We start from the raw sequence: 25,401 nt of genomic DNA, 5'->3' as shown, positions 1-25,401 counted from the left end.
ATAGAGCCCTTTTGGGATGTGGTGGAACATGACAATGAGGTCACTGTCCTCCAATGGCCTCCACACTCACCAGATCTCATCCAATAGAGCACCTTTGGGAGGTGGTGGAACATGACAATGAGGTCACTGTACTCCAATGGCCTCCACACTCACCAGATCTCATCCAATAGAGCACCTTTGGGATATGGTGGAACATGACAATGAGGTCACTGTACTCCAATGGCCTCCACACTCACCACATCTCATCCAATAGAGCACCTTTGGGAGGTGGTGGAACATGACAATGAGGTCACTGTACTCCAATGGCCTCAACACTCACCAGATCTCATCCAATAGAGCACCTTTGGGATATGGTGGAACATGACAATGAGGTCACTGTACTCCAATGGCCTCCACACTCACCACATCTCATCCAATAGAGCACCTTTGGGAGGTGGTGGAACATGACAATGAAGTCACTATACTCCAATGGCCTCCACACTCACCACATCTCATCCAATAGAGCACCTTTGGGATGTGGTGGAACATGACAATGAGGTCACTGTACTCCAATGGCCTCCACATGTCATCCAATAGAGCCCTTTTGGGATGTGGTGTAATGGGGGATCCGCATCATGGATGTGCAGCCGACAAATATGATGCCATCATGTCACTATGGACCAAAATCTCTGAGGAATGTTTCCAACACCTTGTAGAATCTAGGCCCCCAAGAACGAAGGCAGTTCTGAAGGCAAAAGGGGGTCCAACCCGGTCCTAGCAAGGTATATCTAATAAAGTGGCCGGTAAGTGTAAAGCCTTGGTCCTCAACCCTGGTCCTCAGGGCCCACTAACAGGCCAGGTTTGCAAGATAACTGAAATACATCACAGGTGATATCATTTGCTGCTCAGTGATTGCAGTATTCTAGTCTGCATCTCCCCAAGGTAATACCTAAAATCTGGCCTGTTAGTGGGCCCTGAGGACCGGAGTTGAGGACCACTGGTGTAAAGCATTAAAAAGTCCACAATGCCTATAGCAAGCACATATTCTATGACGGAAATGAAGAAAAATAAAAATGCAGAGCGGATCAATGAAAAACAGCACAGAAAATAAGACATTTACAGGTCCCTTTAATCTCCTTCACCAAAAAAAAATATCAGCGGCAAGGGGGAGGGGGGCAGGGCTGTCACCAGCTGCAGTGGCTCCTACCTTCACAGTGCTTAACCTCCCCCACATCCCTCATTAGAATCCATCGCCCAGCTGCAAGCCTGCAGCCTGAAATACATCGCACCAAGGCAAGCATGTCACCGATGAACAGCTAGGGGGATTTATATAAAAATAATAAAACACAGCATCTGCTTAGACGCTCCACACTCAGACCCTGGCGATAATGCAATTAACCTTTAAAAATCTGAAATTCCTCAAACAGCGGCCGCTGAGCGCTTAGGAATATTGCATGGGGGGCCAATCTCTCCTCCTTTTCCTTTCAGACAGAATGACATTCTGCAGCCTGGGCAAGGTGTCTTATATCACAGACTGATCTCCTTGTGAGGCTGGAGGATGTCTGCTGGGTGGGGGGGGGGGGGGACTTACTGGCTCTCTTAGTTTACAGACAGCGGATATTATGGCCATATCCTGGGAGAATCAGCAGAATCCATAAAAGATGAGAGTAACTGTATATAATATATGACTAAGGCACTTCAAAGAAAAAAAGTAGCAGCAAGGCGGACATAAAAGCAATTCAATGATAGAGTGCGGTAAAAGTGAACAACAATCTCTTTACTAAATAGAAGAGTTCCAGAGCCTTGTAGGAGGTAAAACGTTAAAAGTACACGGTATTATCTGAGAGAAAAGAGCAAATTGAGACATTTCTATGTAACGGTAACAGTGATAGTACTGTACAGACAGCAGAGCTATAGTATAGCATAGTAACCCTTCAGTAATAATAAACACAGAGATCTGAGATTAAGTGCCGACTCACATATAAGCGATGCGGGAAACCCTGCGAATCCACAAGTTCCCGCATGGCATTCAAATCGCAGGCAGTTCACACTGCCGTATGCGAATCGCTGGCGGTGTCAATACAAAGTTAACGACATCCCCCAGGTCAGTTCGCATATCGCAGTGCGAACTGTCAGTTAAGACATGAATTGGATTGCATTGGTCTGAACCACCATGCGATCCGATTCTGCCGCGGACCCAAAAAAAAGGGTCCTGTGCATGTTGTGATTGCATACTATCGGTATTGTTGAATTTGCATCACACAGACATCGCATGTGATTTTCAGAGCAGTGCGCTCCAAATCACATGCGATGTCTGACATCGCTATAGTGTGAACCCGGGACTAAGACAGGCAGAGATCAGGGTGTAGAACATCAGTAAGCAGTAAAAGATCAGGGTGTGGAACATCAGAAGACAGTCAGAGATCAGAGTATGGAGACCAGGGTGTATAACATCAGAAGACAGTCAGAGATCAGGGTGTAGGACATCAGAAGACAGTCAGAAATCAGGGTGTAGGACATCAGAAGACAGTCAGAAATCAGGGTGTAGGACATCAGAAGACAGTCAGAAATCAGGGTGTAGGACATCAGAAGACAGTCAGAAATCAGGGTGTAGGACATCAGAAGACAGTCAGAAATCAGGGTGTAGGACATCAGAAGACAGTCAGAAATCAGGGTGTAGGACATCAGAAGACAGTCAGAAATCAGGGTGTAGGACATCCGAAGACAGTCAGAAATCAGGGTGTAGGACATCCGAAGACAGTCAGAAATCAGGGTGTAGGACATCCGAAGACAGTCAGAAATCAGGGTGTAGGACATCAGAAGACAGTCAGAAATCAGGGTGTAGGACATCAGAAGACAGTCAGAAATCAGAGTATGGAGACCAGGGTGTACAACATCAGAAGACAGTCAGAGATCAGGGTGTAGGACATTAAATGACTGTCAGACCCTGACTCTGACCCTGATCTCCTAGGGTGTAGGACATCAGAAGACAGTCAGAAATTAGGGTGTAGGACATCAGAAGAAAGTCAGAAATTAGGGTGTAGGACATCAGAAGAAAGTCAGAGATCAGGGTGTAGGACATCAGAAGACAATCAGAAATCAGGGTGTAGGACATCAGAAGACAGTCAGAGATCAGTGTGTAAGACATCAGAAGACAGTCAGAGATTAGGGTGCAGGACATTAAATGACTGTCATAGATCAGGGTGTAGGATATCCGAAGACAGTCATAGATCAGGGTGTAGGATATCCGAAGACAGTCAGAGATCAGGGTGTGGAACATCAGACGACAGTCAGAGACCAGGGTATAATACATCAGAAGACAATCAGAGATGAAGGTGCAGGACAACAGAAGACAGTCAGAAATCAGAGTGTGGAGCATCAGAAGACAGTCAGAGATCAGGGTGTAGGACACCAGGTGACCATCAGAGATCAGGGTGCAGGACATCAGAAGACAGTCAGAGATCAGGGTGTGGTGATCTCTGACTGTCTTCTGATGTTCTACACCCTTATCTCTGACTATCTCCTGATGCCCCACACCTTGAACTCTGACTTTCTTCTGATGTCCTACACCCTGATCTCTGACCTGATCTCATAGGGTGTAGGACATCAGAAAACAGTCAAATTTTAGGGTGTAAAACATCAGAGACAGTCATTTCAATCTTCCAGATATAAACTGGAAAACCAAAATAGCAAGTTCTACCAGGAGTACAGATATTCTAAATTCCCTACTGGGGTTGTCTCTGCAACAAGTGGTTGAGGAGCCAACCCGGAGGGAGGCCATTTTGGATTTGGTATTCACAAATGGGGATTTGGTATATGATGTCATTGTAGGCGAAACCTTGATCACCAGTCAGTGTGGTTTAATATAAGAACTGTGAAAGAGTCACACCACACAAAAACAAAAGTTTTAGATTTTAGAAAAACAGACTTTTCAAAAATGAAATTAGTCATAAATGAGTCCTTATCAGACTGGAACGGATTACATGGAGTCCAGGAGAAATGGGACTACTTAAAAGGTGCATTATTGAAGACAACAGAAAATTGCATTAGACTTGTCAGTAAAAGCAAAAAAAGGAAGAGACCACTGTGGTACTCAGCAGAAGTGGCCCAAATCAATAAAAATAAAAAGCTAGCATTTTGTAATTATAAAAAAACCCAGAGCAATGAAGATAAGGAAATCTACAAGATTAGGCAGAAAGAGGCCAAGCAAGTTATAAGAACTTCATAAGCACAGGCAGAAGAAAAACTAGCTCAGTCTATGAAAAAGGGGGATAAGACATTCTTCAGATATATAAATGGAAAAAGGAAATTAAAACAAGGAATAACTAAATTAAAAACAAAGGACGGAAGGTATGTAGAAGAGAATAAAGGGCTAGCCGACTGCCTTAATGAATACTTCTGTTCAGTTTTTACAGAAGAAAAAGAAGGAGAAGGACCTCCACTTGAAAGGATGACTAATGAATCATTTGATGCATGTGTCTTTACAGAGGAAGACGTTCTAAGATTGCTGTCTAAAGTGAAGACAAATAAGTCACAGGGTCCTGATGAGATACACCCAAGATTATTAAAAGAGCTTAGTGGTGAGCTGGCAAAACCATTAACAGATTTATTTAACCAATCATTAGTAACAGGAGTCGTCCCGGAAGATTGGAAATTGGCAAATGTCATGCCCATTCACAAGAAAGGTAGTAGGGAGGAATCGAGCAACTATAGACCAGTGAGTCTGACATCAATAGTAGGCAAATTAATGGAAACCCTATTAAAGGATAGGATTGTGGAACATCTTAAATCCCATGGATTGCAAGATGAAAAACAACATGGGTTTACTTCAGGGAGATCATGTCAAACAAATCTTATAGATTTTTTTGATTGGGTGACTAAAATAATAGACGGTGGAGGTGCAGTAGACATTGCATATCTAGATTTTAGTAAGGCTTTTGACACTGTCCCACATAGAAGACTTATCAATAAACTGCAGTCATTGAGCATGGACTCCCATATTGTTGAGTGGATTAGGCAGTGGCTGAGTGACAGACAACAGAGGGTTGTAGTCAATGGAGAACATTCAGAACAAGGTCATGTTACCAGTGGGGTACCTCAGGGATCTGTACTGGGACCAATTTTGTTTAATATCTTCATAAGTGATATTGCAAAAGGCCTCGATGGTAAGGTTTGTCTTTTTGATGATGACACAAAGATATGTAACAGGGTTGATGTTCCTGGAAGGAAACGCCAAATGGAAAAGGATTTAGGAAAACTAGAAGAATGGTCAGAACTCTGGCAACTGAAATTTAATGTGGATAAGTGCAAGATAATGCACCTGGGGCGTAAAAACCCAAAGGGCAGAATATAGAATATTTGACACAGTCCTGACCTCAGTATCTGAGGAAAGGGATTTAGGAGTAATTATTTCATAAGACTTAAAGGTGGGAAGACAATGTAATAGAGCAGCACGAAATGCCAGCAGAATGCTTGGATGTATAGGGAGAGGTATAAGCAGTAGAAAGAGAGAACTGCTTATGCCGCTGTACAGAACACTGGTGAGACCTCACTTGGAGTTTTTTGCGCAGTACTGGAGGCCATATCTCCAGAAGGATATAGATACTCTAGAGAGAGTCCAGAGAAGAGCTACTAAACTAGTACATGGATTGCAGGAAAAAACTTACCAGGAAAGGTTAAAGGACCTTAACATGTATAGCTTGGAAGAAAGAAGAGACAGAGGGGATATGATAGAAACTTTTAAATACATAAAGGGAATCAACTCGGTAAAGGAGGAGAGCATATTTAAAAGAAGAAAAACTACCACAAGAGGACACAGTTTTAAATTAGAGGGGCAAAGGTTTAAAAGTAATATGAGGAAGTATTACTTTACTGAGAGAGTAGTGGATGCATGGAATAACCTTCCTGCAGAAGTGGTAGCTGCAAATACAGTGAAGGAGTTTAAGCATGCATGGGATAGGCATAAGGCTATCCTTCATATAAGATAGGGCCAGGGACTATTCATAGGATTCAGATATATTGGGCAGACTAGATGGGCCAAATGGTTCTTATCTGCCGACACATTCTATGTTTCTATGTCAGCGATCAGGGTGTTTGAAATTATAAGACAGTTAAAAATCAGGGTGTAGGATATCAGAAAACAGTCAGAGATCAGGGTGTAGGATATCAGAAAACAGTCAGAGATCAGGGTGTAGGATATCGGAAGACAGTCAGAGATCAGGGTGTAGGATATCGGAAGACAGTCAGAGATCAGGGTGTAGGATATCGGAAGACAGTCAGAGATCAGGGTGTAGGATATCGGAAGACAGTCAGAGATCAGGGTGTAGGATATCGGAAGACAGTCAGAGATCAGGGTGTAGGATATCGGAAGACAGTCAGAGATCAGGGTGTAGGATATCGGAAGACAGTCAGAGATCAGGGTGTAGGATATCGGAAGACAGTCAGAGATCAGGGTGTAGGATATCGGACGACAGTCAGAGATCAGGGTGTAGGATATCGGACGACAGTCAGAGATCAGGGTGTAGGATATCGGAAGACAGTCAGAGATCAGGGTGTAGGATATCGGAAGACAGTCAGAGATCAGGGTGTAGGATATCGGAAGACAGTCAGAGATCAGGGTGTAGGATATCGGAAGACAGTCAGAGATCAGGGTGTAGGATATCGGAAAACAGTCAGAGATCAGGGTGTAGGATATCGGAAGACAGTCAGAGATCTGGGTGTAGTAGATCGGAAGACAGTCAGATCAGGGTGTAGGATATCGGAAGACAGTCAGAGATCAGGGTGTAGGATATCGGAAGACAGTCAGATCAGGGTGTAGGATATCGGAAGACAGTCAGAGATCAGGGTGTAGGATATCGGAAGACAGTCAGAGATCAGGGTGTAGGATATCAGAAGACAGTCAGAGATCAGGGTGTAGTATATCGGAAGACAGTCAGAGATCAGGGTGTAGGATATCGGAAGACAGTCAGAGATCAGGGTGTAGGATATCAGAAGACAGTCAGAGATCAGGGTGTAGTATATCGGAAGACAGTCAGAGATCAGGGTGTAGTATATCGGACGACAGTCACAGATCAGGGTGTAAAACATCAGAAGACAGTCAGAGATCAGAATTTAGGACACTGAGAAAAAAATGACCACCAAGCTGAAAGCTGTAAAGTTTGCAGATAACAAAATGTGGAGATCTAAAAAAGGTAAAAACAGTGCCCAGTCAAGAGTGGGCAATAACATCAACACAGCTAAGAAAATTGCTGAACTAAAAAGGACACCAGGAACGTGGTTGTGCTGTAAAAGCAAGGACTGGGGAAGTAAAAGCCATGTAGAGCCAGGGTCAATACAGATATTGCCCCGGGAGCCAGAACTAGGACTTAGTGTACTAACCAGAGACACTAGATAGGAGGAGAACAAAGTCTGCTCACCATCAAGCACCAACACCGCCAGTCAATGGGGGATAGAAGATAAAACAAGTCCCAGGAGATATAGTACTGCAAGTGCTAAAGCACAGTCGACTATTGAGCAAGCGCTTTGAGCTTAAACACAGCTGGGTGCAACTGAATGGGGTGCTGAAACAGAAGACAGAGAATCTCGGGTAATGGTTGGCAGCGGGCTGTGTGTGCTGCATTACTTCCTCCACTTACACAGTTACTGCAGTTCAGCACCAGGGAAGGCTCAGCTGCTAGAACAGTCACTGCACCGACAAGAGCTCCCAGTACAGTCACTGCACCGAGGATAGCTGCCAGCACAGACACTACAATGGGGACAGCTCCCAGTACCATCACTGCAGCTCAGGACCAGGAACTGCTCCCAGTACAGTAGCTGCATCAGGTATTTCTCCTAGTACAGTTACTGCATTAGGGACAGCTCCCAGTACAGTCAATGCTGTTCAGCACCAGGGACAGCTCCCAGCACAGCCCAGCATGGGGGACAGCTCCTAGTACTGTCATTGCAGCCCATCACTGGGGAGAGCTCCTAGCACAGTCATTGCTGTTCAGCACCAGGGACAGCTCCCAGTACAGTCATTGCTGTTCAGCACCAGGGACAGCTCCCAGTACAGTCACTGCTGTTCAGTACAGTCACAGATCCCAGTACAGTCACTGCTATTCAGCACCAGGGACAGCTCCCAGTACAGTCATTGCTGTTCAGCACCAGGGACAGCTCCCGGTACAGACACTGCTGTTCGGTACAGTCACAGATCCCAGTATAGTCATTGCTGTTCGGCACAGGGGACAGCTCCCAGTGCAACCATCACAGGGGACAGATCCCAGTACACTCACTGCTGTTCAGCACCAGGGACAGCTCCTAGTACAGTCATTGCTGTTCAGCACCAGGGACAGCTCCCAGTACAGCCCAGCATGGGGGACAGCTCCTAGTACTGTCATTGCAGCCCATCACTGGGGACAGCTCCTAGCACAGTCATTGCTGTTCAGCACCAGGGACAGCTCCCAGTACAGTCATTGCTGTTCAGTACAGTCACAGATCCCAGTACAGTCACTGCTGTTCAGTACAGTCACAGATCCCAGTACAGTCACTGCTATTCAGCACCAGGGACAGCTCCCAGTACAGTCATTGCTGTTCAGCACCAGGGACAGCTCCCAGTACAGACACTGCTGTTCGGTACAGTCACAGATCCCAGTATAGTCATTGCTGTTCGGCACAGGGGACAGCTCCCAGTGCAACCATCACAGGGGACAGATCCCAGTACACTCACTGCTGTTCAGCACCAGGGACAGCTCCCAGTACAGTCACTGCTGTTCAGCACCAGGGACAGCTCCCAGTACAGTCACTGCTGTTCAGCACCAGGGACAGCTCCCAGTACAGTCACTGCTGTTCAGCACCAGGGACAGCTCCCAGTACAGTCACTGCTGTTCAGCACCAGGGACAGCTCCCAGTACAGTCACTGCTGTTCAGCACCAGGGACAGCTCCCAGTACAGTCACTGCTGTTCAGCACCAGGGACAGCTCCCAGTACAGTCACTGCAGCTCAGCACAGGGGACAGCTACTGCTACAGCCAATACAGCCCAGCACCGGGGACAGCTCCCAGCGCCCACACAATACCTGACCTGGCTGCCAAGCACACCAAGCCCAGCTCCTGACATTGCAGCAAACGTTTCAGCCTACGCAGCCCATCATCCCCCCCAATGTGCAGCGTGTCTGGAAATACAAAGCGACCAGGAGGAGATATACTGCCTTGCAGTGTAATCCCAGTACAGGAAGGTTATCCAGTGTGGCCCCCTGCACCCAGCGAGGGCCACATTCCCAATATACGAAGGTTAATGGATCATGTCTTCCAGTATCACATCAAATAACCAGAAATCTATTTAAAAATGTACTCCCTGCACCCTTACACTGCTGATGCATGGTCCAAACAGCATATTATCCCAGCACTGTCCCCCACAGCCTGGGGATGTCACCTCTTCTACTATCTAATCCCACATTACACTATATTATTATACTCCAGGATGAGCAGTGCATTATATATTACACTATATTATTATACTACAGGATGAGCAGTGCATTATATATTACACTCCAGGTATTATACATTACACTATATTATTATACTCCAGGTATTATATATTACACTATATTATACTCCAGGATGCCCAGTGCATGATACAATACAACAGAACAGCCAGCTGCATTATTATAATACATCCTGCATTCCCCTTTGAAATGTATTACCGGATCATTATCTGGACCAGCACACAGCCATGACATTGTATTTCAAATAACACAGCTCCACATCCTCTATTCCCTAATGCCAGTTCATCATCTCCCTCCCCTAACCCCCCCCCCCCTTCAGGAAAAACAGTGTGTGATTCCCAGCAACCCCCATGCAGTAAGTGGACTCTTCCTTGAACCAACACCTTGCCAGGGCATTCTTTCCAACACTCCACATTCCAAGCGGATATTCCCAGCCCATGGATTGGATCTCCCAGATAATCATTTACATTGCATTTACATCATACACGCTCTATGAAGATGATTTCTAGTACCTTCATACCAGCCCCCCCCCCCCCCTTACCCAAAATCACCATTGTATTCCTCTTATACACACATTCAGCCTGCCAGCATTACTCCCTGATCTCCCTGTCATTGCATTACATTGTAGCTTTAGCAGAACAGGAATCCATGTACAGCTCTGCTATGACATGACAGCTTGTACCCAAATATAAATAGAAAATATATTTTAAGCAATGTAAACACACAACTACTTCACAGCAATTACACCACACACCTCATTAATAGTACCCAAAAATTACCGGATCCCTATTCCCAGCACCCCAACAATTACCAGATCCCTATTACTGACATCCTAAAATTACGGGATCCCTAATACTGACACCCGACAATTACTGGATCCCTATTCCCGACAATTACCAGATCCCAATTACTGACACCCAACAATTACCGGATCCCTATTACTGACACCCAACAATTACCGGATCCCTATTACTGACACCCAACAATTACCGGATCCCTATTACTGACACCCAACAATTACCGGATCCCTATTCCCGACAATTAACCAGATCCCTATTCCCGACACACAAAAAATACAGGATCCTTATTCCAGACAACCGACAATTACTGGATCCCTTTTACTGGCACCCAACAACTACTGGATCCCAATTCCCAGCACCCGACAATTACTTCTCCATATCATTGCCCGGCCGCACAGCAGTTTATTTTTTGAATTTCAGCACAATCCGGACATGAAAAGGATTTGATTTTAATAAAAATGAATAAAATATTGCCCATATCACAGTGATAGCACATTACTAGAGAAAAACTCACACATGTCCAACATATACATTATATATAATCACATCATTGGGGGAGGCCTCCCCTGTACCCAACATCACTGGGAGGAGGCCTCCCCTGTACCCAACACCAATGGGGGGAGGCCTCCCCTGTACCCAACACCAATGGGAGGAGGCCTCCCCTGTACCCAACACCAATAGGAGGAGGCCTCCCCTGTACCCAACACCAATAGGGGGAGGCCTCCCCTGTACCCAACACCAATAGGGGGAGGCCTCCCCTGTACCCAACACCAATAGGAGGAGGCCTCCCCTGTACCCAACGTCACTGGGGGGAGGCCTCCCCTGTACCCAACACCAATAGGGGGAGGCCTCCCCTGTACCCAACACCAATAGGGGGAGGCCTCCCCTGTACCCAACATCACTGGGAGGAGGCCTCCCCTGTACCCAACACCAATAGGGGGAGGCCTCCCCTGTAACCAACATCACTGGGGGAGGCCTCCCCTGTAACCAACATCACTGGGGGAGGCCTCCCCTGTACCCAACATCATTGGGGGAGGCCTCCCCTGTACCCAACATCACTGGGGGAGGCCTCCCCTGTACCCAACATCACTGGGGGAGGCCTCCCCTGTACCCAACACCAATAGGAGGAGGCCTCCCATGTACCCATCACTGGGGGAGGCCTCCCCTGGACCCCACATCACTTGGGGAAGCCTTCATTGTACAATACATCACTGGGGAAGTTTTCCCTGTACTCCACCTCACTGGGGGAGGCCTCCCCCGTACCCATCACATCACTGGGGGAGGCCTCCCCCGTACCCATCACATCACTGGGGGAGGCCTCCCCCGTACCCATCACCACTGAGGGAAGGCCCCCCCCCGTACCCATCACCACTGAGGGAAGGCCCCCCCGTACCCATCACCACTGAGGGAAGGCCTCCCCCGTACCCACCACCACTGGGGTTAGGCCTCCCCCGTACCAACCACCACTGGTCCAACATATACATTATATATAATCACATCATTGGGGGAGGCCTCCCCTGTACCCAACATCACTGGGAGGAGGCCTCCCCTGTACCCAACACCAATGGGGGGAGGCCTCCCCTGTACCCAACACCAATGGGAGGAGGCCTCCCCTGTACCCAACACCAATAGGAGGAGGCCTCCCCTGTACCCAACACCAATAGGGGGAGGCCTCCCCTGTACCCAACACCAATAGGAGGAGGCCTCCCCTGTACCCAACACCAATAGGAGGAGGCCTCCCCTGTACCCAACGTCACTGGGGGGAGGCCTCCCCTGTACCCAACACCAATAGGGGGAGGCCTCCCCTGTACCCAACACCAATAGGGGGAGGCCTCCCCTGTACCCAACACCAATAGGGGGAGGCCTCCCCTGTACCCAACATCACTGGGAGGAGGCCTCCCCTGTACCCAACACCAATAGGGGGAGGCCTCCCCTGTAACCAACATCACTGGGGGAGGCCTCCCCTGTAACCAACATCACTGGGGGAGGCCTCCCCTGTAACCAACATCACTGGGGGAGGCCTCCCCTGTACCCAACATCATTGGGGGAGGCCTCCCCTGTACCCAACATCACTGGGGGAGGCCTCCCCTGTACCCAACACCAATAGGGGAGGCCTCCCATGTACCCATCACTGGGGGAGGCCTCCCCTGGACCCCACATCACTTGGGGAAGCCTTCATTGTACAATACATCACTGGGGAAGTTTTCCCTGTACTCCACCTCACTGGGGGAGGCCTCCCCCGTACCCATCACATCACTGGGGGAGGCCTCCCCCGTACCCATCACATCACTGGGGGAGGCCTCCCCCGTACCCATCACCACTGAGGGAAGGCCCCCCCGTACCCATCACCACTGAGGGAAGGCCTCCCCCGTACCCACCACCACTGGGGTTAGGCCTCCCCCGTACCAACCACCACTGGGGGAGCCTCCCTGTACCCATCAGTAGGGGAGTCTTCCCTTGTACCCCATATTACTGGGATAGGCTCCCCTGTACCCCATACCAATGGGATAGGCTCCCCTGTACCCAATATAATTGGGATAGTCCCCCCTAAAAACTTTTCATAGCCAGAAAGGTATTGCCCAGTGTCTTGTCCTATCACTAGAGCTGTCCTTCCACATGGAAGAGTTGGCCTATTGCCAGCACTGCAAGTACCTTCTTCCCTTCAAAACATTGTGACTATATCAGATCCTCCCAGTACTTCCATTACAGTGTGCCTACTTCCCAGTACAAACTATCCCTACCTCCCAACCAGGGCCCTCTTCCCAGTACAAACTATCCCTACCTCCCAACCAGGGCCCTCTTCCCAGTACAAACTACCCCTACCCCCCAACCAGGGCCCTCTTCCCAGTCCAGTATCCCCTATTATTATACCCCAACCCCTCTCCCTTTTGCTTCACAGGTGCCCCCCCCCCCCTTATCTCCAGATTTGCCCCCTTCCCCTTTTCCTAACACCTGCCTCTCCCACTGCTATTCTTCAGATTTGCCCCCTTGCCTCCAGATGCCCCCCCCCTTCTTCAAACTTATTTTTCTTACCTCTAGACTTGCTCCTTCATCTTCCCCTTTCCCTCAAACTTGTCTCCCCCCACTAATCTCCAGACTTGCCCTCCCCTTACCCCAATCTTACCTTCAGTCTCCCCCCCCCTCCCTTACCTCCAGACTTGGCCCTTATCCTACCTTTCCCCTCAAACTTGTCTCCTCCCCTCTTACCCCTGGATTTGCTACCTCTCCTTTCCCCAAGCTTTGCCCCCCCCCTCCCTTAGTCCATCCTGCCCCTTCCCCCTCACCCCCTACCTCCAGATGTACCCCCTCCTCCTCACCTGCAGACTTACCCCTTCTCTTCCTCCGCTTTCCTCTAGGATTTGCCCACAATCCCAGACTTGCCCCCACCATTTCACCCCCAGATTTGCCCTTTTCCTTTACCTACCACCAGATTTGCCCCTTCGGCTATCTCCTTCTCTCTTTTACCCCCAGACTTCCTCAGCCACCTTACCCCCAAGACTTGCCCCTCCTCCCTTAATTACTTTTGAGTCCCCCCCCCCTCTTCTCACACTCAGATTTGCCCTTGCATCTTATTCCCAGACTCCCATCCCGCTACTCTTCCCCTTACCTCCAGAGTTGTCCCCCCCCTCCCCTAGATGTGCCACCCCCTTACTTCCAGACTTGCCCCTCCCCCAGCCCCCTCTTACCTCCAGACAGGCCCCCTCCCCCATTGCCCACTTACCTACCTAGCCCCCCATACTTGGCCCCTCCTCAAGTTCCCCTTCCCCCAGACTTGCCCCCCCTCCAGCTACAGACTTGCCCCCCTCTCCCCATACTTGCTTCCCATCCTTCAGTCCCCCCTCCTCCCCTAGACTCACCCCCCTTCCCCCCAGACTTGCCCCCCATCCTTCAGTCCCCCCTCCTCCCCCTAGACTTGCCCCCTCCTCCTCCAGTCCCCCTTCCCCCAATACTTGCCTCCACCTCCAGACTTGCCCCCCCATCCTTCAGTTCCCACTCCTCCCCCTAGATTTGCCCCCTCCCTCGCTCCCCCTTCCCCCCAGACTTGCTCCCCTCCTCCAGTCCCCCTTCCCCCCCATACTTCCTTCACCTCCAGACTTGCCCCCCATCCTTCAGTCCCCCTTTCTCCCACTAGACTTGCCCCCTTCCCCCCATGCTTGCCCTCCTCCTCCAGTCCCTCTTCCCCCCCAGATTTGCCCCCTCCCTCCATTACCCCCAGACTTGCCTTGCCCCCTCCCCAGCCCCCCCCCTTATCTCCAGACTTGCACCCCCCAGCCCCCCTTCTCTCCAGACTTGCCCCCTTCCTCCCCAGCCCCCCCCCTTTACCTCCAGACTTGCTCCCCCCTCCCTTCCAGACTTGCCCCCTTCCCCCAGCCCCCCCTTACCTCCAGACTTGCCCCCCCTCCCTCCAGACTTGCTCCCCCCTCCCTTCAGACTTGCTCCCCCCTCCCTTCCAGACTTGCCCCCTCCCCCCCTATACCTCCAGACTTGCCCCCCCTCCCTTCCCCCCCAGACTTGCCCCCTTCCTCCCCAGCCCCCCCCCCCCTTTACCTCCAGACCTGCCCCCCTCCCTTCCCCCCAGACTTGCCCCCTCCTCCCCAGCCCCCCCCCCCCCTTACCTCCAGACTTGTCCCATCTGCAGGACATGGATGACGGTCTGCCAGGCCCAGACGGAGAGTCTGCAGAGGCGGCGGGGGGCCCCGTAGTGCTGGTAGGGGTGAGTGTTTCCCATCATGGGGGGCCCCCGGCTGCTGAGCCCCTGCACGGCCCCCAGCCCCCCTCCGCTGTAGTCCTGGGCGAACCATCTGAAGCTGAGGATCTGGACGAGGACGGAGGGGACGAGGACGAGGAGAAGGGTCAGGGCGCACGGCACGTAGTCCCTCCGCCGGTAATAGTCCGCCGCCAGCCACAGGTCGGTGCCCACGTCCCAGAAGAAGACCAGCAGGGCCAGTACGATCCATAGGCAGTCCAGCCAGGCCCTCTCCCTACCCGCACCCCCCAACGCCGCCACCACCGCCGGGCCCCCGGGGGCCCCTCTCCGGCTCAGCAGGGAGCGCAGGCAGGCGGAGCGGCAGCCCCAATAACAGGACGACGTGTGACAGCAATGACAGATATGGATGGAACTGCTCCCCTCCTCCTCCTCCTCCCGCTCCACCCCGGCCCCGGGCTCCCGGAGCTGAGCGAAGCCGGAGCCCAACACACCGTCCGACTTGGCCGCCATCTTCCTTCACCCTCTCTCCGCTCCTCCTGGGGGGGGCCGCCGGCTTCCGGACCGCTGACGTCACTTCCCCAGGGGGGAGGGGTGAGAGGTGGGGGGGGGAGTTCAAAATGGCCTCCCTTCCTGGGATGGGGGTCCCCCTATACATGAACCCCCCAACCCCAACCTTTCCAATACATGATCCATCCAGACTGGGACATAAGAAGTTAATGATGGGGCTGTATGATAGGGATCAGGTCCATCAATTTATGAAGGAGGGGGTTCAAAATGGCCTCCCTATCTAGAATAGGGGTCCCCCATATATGAACACCCCAACCTTTCCAATACATGATCCATCCAGACTGGGACATAAGAGGTTAATGAGAGGGCTGTATGATAGGGATCAGCTCCATCAATGTATGTAGGAGGGGGTTCAAAATGGCCTCCCTTCCTGGAATAGGGGGTCCCCCATACATGAACCCCCCAACATAATCAGTACATGGTCCATCCAGACTGGGACATAAGAGGGTAATGATGGGGCTGTATTATAGGGATCAGGTCCATCAATGTATGTAGGAGGGGGTTCAAAATGGCCTCCCTACCTGGGATGGGGGGTCCCCCATACATGAACCCCCCAACATAATCAATACATGGTCCATCCAGACTGGGACATAAGAGGGTAATGATGGGGCTGTATTATAGGGGCTGTATGATAGGGATCAGGTCCATCAATGTATGTAGGAGGGGGTTCAAAATGGCCTCCCTATCTAGAATAGGGGTCCCCCATATATGAACACCCCAACCTTTCCAATACATGATCCATCCAGACTGGGACATAAGAGGTTAATGAGAGGGCTGTATGATAGGGATCAGCTCCATCAATGTATGTAGGAGGGGGTTCAAAATGGCCTCCCTTCCTGGTATAGGGGGTCCCCCATACATGAACCCCCCAACATAATCAGTACATGGTCCATCCAGACTGGGACATAAGAGGGTAATGATGGGGCTGTATTATAGGGATCAGGTCCATCAATGTATGTAGGAGGGGGTTCAAAATGGCCTCCCTACCTGGGATGGGGGGTCCCCCATACATGAACCCCCCAACATAATCAATACATGGTCCATCCAGACTGGGACATAAGAGGGTAATGATGGGGCTGTATTATAGGGGCTGTATGATAGGGATCAGGTCCATCAATGTGTGTAGGAGGGGGTTCAAAATGGCCTCCCTACCTGGAATAGGGGTCCCCCCATACATGAACCCCCCCAACACAATCAATACATGGTTCATCCAGACTGGGACATAAGAGGTTAATGATGGGGCTTTATGATAGGGATCAGCTCCATCAATGTATGTAGGAGGGGGTTCAAAATGGCCTCCCTTCCTGGGATGGGGGTCCCCCCCATACATGAACCCCCCAACCTATCCAATACATGATCTATCCAGAATGGGACGTAAGAAGTTAAAGATGGGGCTGTATGATAGGGATCAGGTTCATCAATGTATGTAGGAGGGGGTTCAAAATGGCCTCCCTACCTGGAATAAGGGTCCCCCCAAACATGGACTCCCCAACCTTTCCAATACATGATCCATCCAGACTGGGACATAAGAGGTTAATGAGAGGGCTGTATGATAGGGATCAGGTCAATCAATTTATAAAGGAGGGGGTTCAAAATGGCCTCCCTACCTGAGATAGGGGTCCCCCCATACATGAACCCCCCCCCCCAACATAATCAATACATGGTCCATCCAGACTGGGACATAAGAGGTAATGATGGGGCTGTATGATAGGGATCAGGTCCATCAATGTGTGTAGGAGGGGGTTCAAAATGGCTTCCCTACCTGGCATAGGGGTCCCCCCAAACATGAACCCCACAACTTAATCAATACATGGTCCATCCAGACTTGGAATTAAGAGGGTAATGATGGGGCTGTATGATAGGGATCAGCTCCATCAATGTATGTAGGAGGGGGTTCAAAATGGCCTCCCTTCTTGGTATAGGGGTCCCCCATACATGAACCCCCCAACATAACCAATACATGATCCATCCAGACTTGAAAATAGGAGGTTAATGATGGGGCTGTATGATAGGGATCAGCTCCATCAATGTATGTAGGAGGGTGTTCAAGGTGGCCTCCCTACCTGGAAGAGGGGTCCCCCCCATACATGAACCTCCCCCCAACATAATCAATACATTGTCCATCCAGACTGGGACATAAGAGGTAATGATGGGGCTGTATTATAGGGGCTGTATGATAGGGATCAGGTCCATCAATGTATGTAGGAGGGGGTTCAAAATGGCCTCCCTACCTGGAATAAGGGTCCCCCCAAACATGAACACCCCAACCTTTCCAATACATGATCTATCCAGACTGGGACATAAGAGGTTATAGATTGGGCTGTATGATAGGGATCAGGTCCATCAATGTATGTAGGAGGGGGTTCAAAATGGCCTCCCTACCTGGAATAGGGGTCCCCCATACATGAACCCCCCAACATAATCAATACATGGTCCATGCAGACTGGGACATAAGAGGTAATGATGGGGCTGTATGATAGGGATCAGGTCCATCAATGTGTGTAGGAGGGGGTTCAAAATGGCTTCCCTACCTGGGATAGGGGTCCCCCCAAACATGAACCCCACAACTTAATCAATACATTGTCCATCCAGACTTGGAATTAAGAGGGTAATGATGGGGCTGTATGATAGGGATCAGCTCCATCAATGTATGAAGGAGGGGGTTCAAAATGGCCTCCCTTCCTGGAATAGGGGGTCCCCCCAAACATGAACCCCCCAACCCCAACCTTTCCAATACATGATCCATCCAGACTTGGGACATAAGAGGCTAATGATTAGGCTGTATGATAGGGATCAGGTCCATCAATGTGTGTAGGAGGGGGTTCAAAATGGCCTCCCTATCTAGAATAGGGGTCCCCCATATATGAACACCCCAACCTTTCCAATACATGATCCATCCAGACTGGGACATAAGAGGTTAATGAGAGGGCTGTATGATAGGGATCAGCTCCATCAATGTATGTAGGAGGGGGTTCAAAATGGCCTCCCTTCCTGGAATAGGGGGTCCCCCATACATGAACCCCCCAACATAATCAGTACATGGTCCATCCAGACTGGGACATAAGAGGGTAATGATGGGGCTGTATTATAGGGATCAGGTCCATCAATGTATGTAGGAGGGGGTTCAAAATGGCCTCCCTACCTGGGATGGGGGGTCCCCCATACATGAACCCCCCAACATAATCAATACATGGTCCATCCAGACTGGGACATAAGAGGGTAATGATGGGGCTGTATTATAGGGGCTGTATGATAGGGATCAGGTCCATCAATGTATGTAGGAGGGGGTTCAAAATGGCCTCCCTATCTAGAATAGGGGTCCCCCATATATGAACACCCCAACCTTTCCAATACATGATCCATCCAGACTGGGACATAAGAGGTTAATGAGAGGGCTGTATGATAGGGATCAGCTCCATCAATGTATGTAGGAGGGGGTTCAAAATGGCCTCCCTTCCTGGTATAGGGGGTCCCCCATACATGAACCCCCCAACATAATCAGTACATGGTCCATCCAGACTGGGACATAAGAGGGTAATGATGGGGCTGTATTATAGGGATCAGGTCCATCAATGTATGTAGGAGGGGGTTCAAAATGGCCTCCCTACCTGGGATGGGGGGTCCCCCATACATGAACCCCCCAACATAATCAATACATGGTCCATCCAGACTGGGACATAAGAGGGTAACGATGGGGCTGTATTATAGGGGCTGTATGATAGGGATCAGGTCCATCAATGTGTGTAGGAGGGGGTTCAAAATGGCCTCCCTACCTGGAATAGGGGTCCCCCCATACATGAACCCCCCCAACACAATCAATACATGGTTCATCCAGACTGGGACATAAGAGGTTAATGATGGGGCTTTATGATAGGGATCAGCTCCATCAATGTATGTAGGAGGGGGTTCAAAATGGCCTCCCTTCCTGGGATGGGGGTCCCCCCCATACATGAACCCCCCAACCTATCCAATACATGATCTATCCAGAATGGGACGTAAGAAGTTAAAGATGGGGCTGTATGATAGGGATCAGGTTCATCAATGTATGTAGGAGGGGGTTCAAAATGGCCTCCCTACCTGGAATAAGGGTCCCCCCAAACATGGACTCCCCAACCTTTCCAATACATGATCCATCCAGACTGGGACATAAGAGGTTAATGAGAGGGCTGTATGATAGGGATCAGGTCAATCAATTTATAAAGGAGGGGGTTCAAAATGGCCTCCCTACCTGAGATAGGGGTCCCCCCATACATGAACCCCCCCCCCCCAACATAATCAATACATGGTCCATCCAGACTGGGACATAAGAGGTAATGATGGGGCTGTATGATAGGGATCAGGTCCATCAATGTGTGTAGGAGGGGGTTCAAAATGGCTTCCCTACCTGGCATAGGGGTCCCCCCAAACATGAACCCCACAACTTAATCAATACATGGTCCATCCAGACTTGGAATTAAGAGGGTAATGATGGGGCTGTATGATAGGGATCAGCTCCATCAATGTATGTAGGAGGGGGTTCAAAATGGCCTCCCTTCTTGGTATAGGGGTCCCCCATACATGAACCCCCCAACATAACCAATACATGATCCATCCAGACTTGAAAATAGGAGGTTAATGATGGGGCTGTATGATAGGGATCAGCTCCATCAATGTATGTAGGAGGGTGTTCAAGGTGGCCTCCCTACCTGGAAGAGGGGTCCCCCCCATACATGAACCTCCCCCCAACATAATCAATACATTGTCCATCCAGACTGGGACATAAGAGGTAATGATGGGGCTGTATTATAGGGGCTGTATGATAGGGATCAGGTCCATCAATGTATGTAGGAGGGGGTTCAAAATGGCCTCCCTACCTGGAATAAGGGTCCCCCCAAACATGAACACCCCAACCTTTCCAATACATGATCTATCCAGACTGGGACATAAGAGGTTATAGATTGGGCTGTATGATAGGGATCAGGTCCATCAATGTATGTAGGAGGGGGTTCAAAATGGCCTCCCTACCTGGAATAGGGGTCCCCCATACATGAACCCCCCAACATAATCAATACATGGTCCATGCAGACTGGGACATAAGAGGTAATGATGGGGCTGTATGATAGGGATCAGGTCCATCAATGTGTGTAGGAGGGGGTTCAAAATGGCTTCCCTACCTGGGATAGGGGTCCCCCCAAACATGAACCCCACAACTTAATCAATACATTGTCCATCCAGACTTGGAATTAAGAGGGTAATGATGGGGCTGTATGATAGGGATCAGCTCCATCAATGTATGAAGGAGGGGGTTCAAAATGGCCTCCCTTCCTGGAATAGGGGGTCCCCCCAAACATGAACCCCCCAACCCCAACCTTTCCAATACATGATCCATCCAGACTTGGGACATAAGAGGCTAATGATTAGGCTGTATGATAGGGATCAGGTCCATCAATGTGTGTAGGAGGGGGTTCAAAATGGCCTCCCTACCTGGAATGGGGTCCCCCCCTTACATGAACACCCCAACATAATCAATACATGGTCCATCCAGACTTGGAATTAAGAGGTTAATGATTAGGCTGTATGATAGAGATCAGGTCCATCAATTTATGTAGGAGGGGGTTCAAAATGGCCTCCCTTCCTGGGATGGGGGTCCCCCCAAACATTAACCCCCCCCCAACATAATCAATACATGGTCCATCCAGACTTGGAATAAGGGGGTTAATGATGGGGCTTTATGATAGGGATCAGGTCCATCAATGTATGTAGGAGGGGGTTCAAAATGGCCTCCCTTCCTGGGATGGGGGTCCCCCCATACATGAACACCCCAACCTTTCCAATACATGATCCATCCAGACTGGGACATAAGAGGTTAATGAGAGGGCTTTATGATAGGGATCAGGTCCATCAATGTATGTAGGAGGGAGTTCAAAATGGCCTCCCTTCTTGGTATAGGGGTCCCCCATACATGAACCCCCCAACATAATCAATACATGATCCATCCAGACTTGAAAATAGAAGGGCAATGATGGGGCTGTATGATAGGGATAAGGTTCATCAATGTATGTAGGAGGGGGTTCAAAATGGCCTCCCTTCCTGGAATAGGGGGTCCCCCATACATGAACCCCCCCCCACTCTATCCAATACATGATCCATCCAGACTGGGACAGGAAGGGTTATTGGGAGGGCTGAATGATAGGGATCAGGTCCATCAATTTATGTAGGAGGGGGTTCAAAATGGCCTCCCTACCTGAGATAGGGGTCCCCCCATACATGAACCCCCCCCCCCCAACATAATCAATACATGATCCACCCAGACTGGGACATAAGAGATAAGAGGGTAATGATTGGGCTGTAGGATAGGGATCAGCTCCATCAATGTATGTAGGAGGGGGTTCAAAATGGCCTCCCTTCCTGGGATGGGGGTCCCCCATACATGAACCCCCCACCCCAACCTTTCCAATACATGATCCATCCAGACTTGGGACATAAGAGGCTAATGATTAGGCTGTATGATAGGGATCAGGTCCATCAATGTGTGTAGGAGGGGGTTCAAAATGGCCTCCCTACCTGGAATAGGGGTCCCCCCCATACATGAACACCCCAACATAATCAATACATGGTTCATCCAGACTTGGAATAAGGAGGTTAATGATGGGGCTTTATGATAGGGATCAGGTCCATCAATGTATGTAGGAGGGGGTTCAAAATGGCCTCCCTTCCTGGGATGGGGGTCCCCCCAAACATTAACCCCCCCCCCCCCAACATAATCAATACATGGTCCATCCAGACTTGGAATAAGGAGGTTAATGATGGGGCTTTATGATAGGGATCAGGTCCATCAATGTATGTAGGAGGGGGTTCAAAATGGCCTCCCTTCCTGGAATAGGGGTCCCCCCATACATGAACCCCCCAACATAATCAATACATGGTCCATCCAGACTGGGACATAAGAGGGTAATGATGGGGCTGTATGATAGGGATCAGCTCCATCAATGTATGTAGGAGGGGGTTCAAAATGGCCTCCCTACCTGGGATGGGGGTGCCCCCATACATGAACCCCCCACCCCAACATAACCAATACATGGTCCATCCAGACTGGGACATAAGAGGGTAATGATGGGGTTGTATGATATGGATCAGCTCCATCAATGTATGTAGGAGGGAGTTCAAAATGGCCTCCCTACCTGGAATAGGGGTCCCCCCATACATGAACCCCTCAACATAACCAATACATGATCCATCCAGACTGCGACATAAGAGGTTAATGATGGGGCTGTATGATAGGGATCAAGTCCATTAATGTATATAGGAGGGGGTTCAAAATGGCCTCCCTATCTGGGATGGGGTCCCCCATACATGAACCCCCCAAACCTTTCCAATACATGATCCATCCAGACTTGGAATTAAGAGGGTAATGATGGGGCTGTATGATAGGGATTAGGTCCATCAATGTGTGTAGGAGGGGGTTCAAAATGGCCTCCCTACCTGGAATAGGGGGTCCCCCCAAACATGAACACCCCAACCTTTCCAATACATGATCCATCCAGACTGGGACATAAGAGGTTATAGATTGGGCTGTATGATAGAGATCAAGTCCATCAATGTATGTAGGAGGGGGTTCAAAATGGCCTCCCTTCCTGGAATAGGGGTCCCCCCATACATGAACCCCCAACATATCCAATACATGATGCCTCCAGACTGGGACAGGAAGGGTTAATGAGAGGGCTGTATGATAGGGATCAGCTCCATCAATGTATGTAAGAGGGGGTTCAAAATGGCCTCCCTTCCTGGGATGGGGGTCCCCCCCATACATGAACCCCCCAACCTATCCAATACATGATCTATCCAGAATGGGACGTAAGAAGTTAAAGATGGGGCTGTATGATAGGGATCAGGTTCATCAATGTATGTAGGAGGGGGTTCAAAATGGCCTCCCTATCTGGGATAGGGGTCCCCCCCATACATTAGCCCCCCAACATTTCCAAAACATGAGCCATCCAGACTGGGACATAAGAGGTTAATGATGGGGCATTATGATAGACATCAAGTCCATCAATGTATGCAGGAGGGGGTTCAAAATGGCCTCCCTACCTGGGATAGGGGGCCCCCCTATACATGACCCCCCCCAAACTTTCCAATACATGATCCAGACGGGGACAGGAAGGTTTATTGATTGGCTGTATGGTAGTGATCAGGTTCATCATTGTTTGTAGGAGGAGGTGAAGGTTCAAAATGGCCTCTCTCCCTGGGATAGGGGGTCCCCCCCCCCATACATGAACCCCCCAACATAACCAATACTTGATCTATCCAGACTGAGACAGGAAGGATTAATGATGGGGCTGTATGATAGGGATCAGGTCCATCAATCTATATAGGAGGGGGTTCAAAATGGCCTCCCTACCTGGGATAGGGGTCCCCCCATATATGAACCCCCCAACCTATCCGATACATAATCTATTCAGACTAAGGGGGAAGGGTTAATAATGGGGATGTGTGATAGGGATCAGATCCATCATTGTATGTAGGAGGGGGTTCAAAATGTCCTCCCTCCCTGGAATAGGGGTCCCCCATATATGAACCCCCTCAACTTATCCAATGGACAATCTATACAGACTGGGACAGGAAGGGTCAATGATGGGGCTGTATGGTAGTGATCAGGTTCATCATTGTTTGTAGGAGGCAGTGGGGGCTCAAAATGGCCTCCCTTACTGGGATTGGGGGTCCCCCCCATACATGAACCTCCCAACATTACCAATATATGGTCCATCCAGACTGGGACAGGAAGGGTTATTGATGGGGCTGTATGATAGGGACCAGGTTGCTCATTGTATGTAAGGGGGGGGGGGCGTTCATAATGGCCTCCTTCTATGTAATAGGGGTCCCCCCATACATGAACCCCCAACTTATCCAATACATGATGCCTCCAGACTGGGACAGGAAGGGTTAATGATGGGGCCATATGGTAGTGAAAAGGCTCATCATTGTTTGTAGGAGGCAGTAGGGGATCAAAATGGCCTCCCTCCCTGGGATAGGGGGTCCCCCCATACATGAAGCCCCCAACCTTTCCAATACATAATCTATCCAGACTGGGACATAAGAGGTTAATGATGGGGCTGTATGATGGGGATAAGGTTCATCAATGTATGTAGGAGGGGATTCAAAATGGCCTCCCTACCTGGGATAGGGGTCCCCCCATACATGAACCCCCCAACCTATCCAATGCATGATCCACCCAGAATGGGACAGGAAGGGCTAATGATGGGGCTATAATATAGGGATTAGGTCCATCAATGTATGTAGGAGGGGGGTTCAAAATGGCCTCCCTACCTGGGATAGGGGGTCCCCCATACATTACCCCCCAAACTATCCAATACATGATCCATCCAGACTGGGAGAGGAAGGGTTAATGATGGGGCTATATAGTAGTGATCAGGTTCGTCATTGTTTGTAGGAGAGAGTTCAAAATGGCCTCCCCACCTGGGATAGGGGTCCCCCATACATGAACCCCCAAACTATCCAATACATGATCCATTCAGACTGGGTTAATGATGAGGTTGTATAGTAGTGATCAGGTTCATCACTGTTTGTAGGAGAGGGTGGGGGTTAAAAATGGCCTCCCTCCCTGGGATAGGGGTCCCCCCATACATGAACCCCCCCAACCTATCCTATACATGATCCATCCAGACTGGGACATAATAGGTTGATGATTAGGCTGTATGATAGGGATCAGGTCCATCAATGTATGTAGGAGGGGGTTCAAAATGGCCTCCCTACCTGGGATAGGGGTCCCCTCCATACATGAACCCCCCCCCCCAACATAACCAATACATGATCCATTCAGACTGGGTCAGGAAGGGTTAATGATGAGGCTGTATGATAGGGATCAGGTCC

At 49.8% G+C, this 25,401-nt stretch overlaps 1 protein-coding gene across 1 annotated transcript in view; it reads right to left on the bottom strand.

The window, feature by feature from the left end:
* XKR6 (XK related 6) overlaps nucleotides 1-15,477 on the bottom strand; it is a gene marked incomplete at both ends in the record, with an annotated part of 304,659 nt that extends 289,182 nt beyond the window's left edge. Inside the window, one exon of the mRNA XM_082249515.1 lies at nucleotides 14,876-15,477. Within this exon, the coding sequence (XP_082105641.1) occupies nucleotides 14,876-15,477 (602 nt within the window). The remainder of the gene's footprint in view (nucleotides 1-14,875) is intronic.
* Between the last annotated feature and the right edge of the window lie 9,924 nt (nucleotides 15,478-25,401).

The sequence above is a fragment of the Pelophylax lessonae genome (genome assembly GCF_965119305.1).
Source record: "Pelophylax lessonae genome assembly, chromosome: 3".
In the NCBI taxonomy this organism is placed as follows: domain Eukaryota; kingdom Metazoa; phylum Chordata; class Amphibia; order Anura; family Ranidae; genus Pelophylax; species Pelophylax lessonae.
Note: the sequence above shows the minus strand (reverse complement) of the source record. Positions and strands in the feature narration are given on the sequence as shown.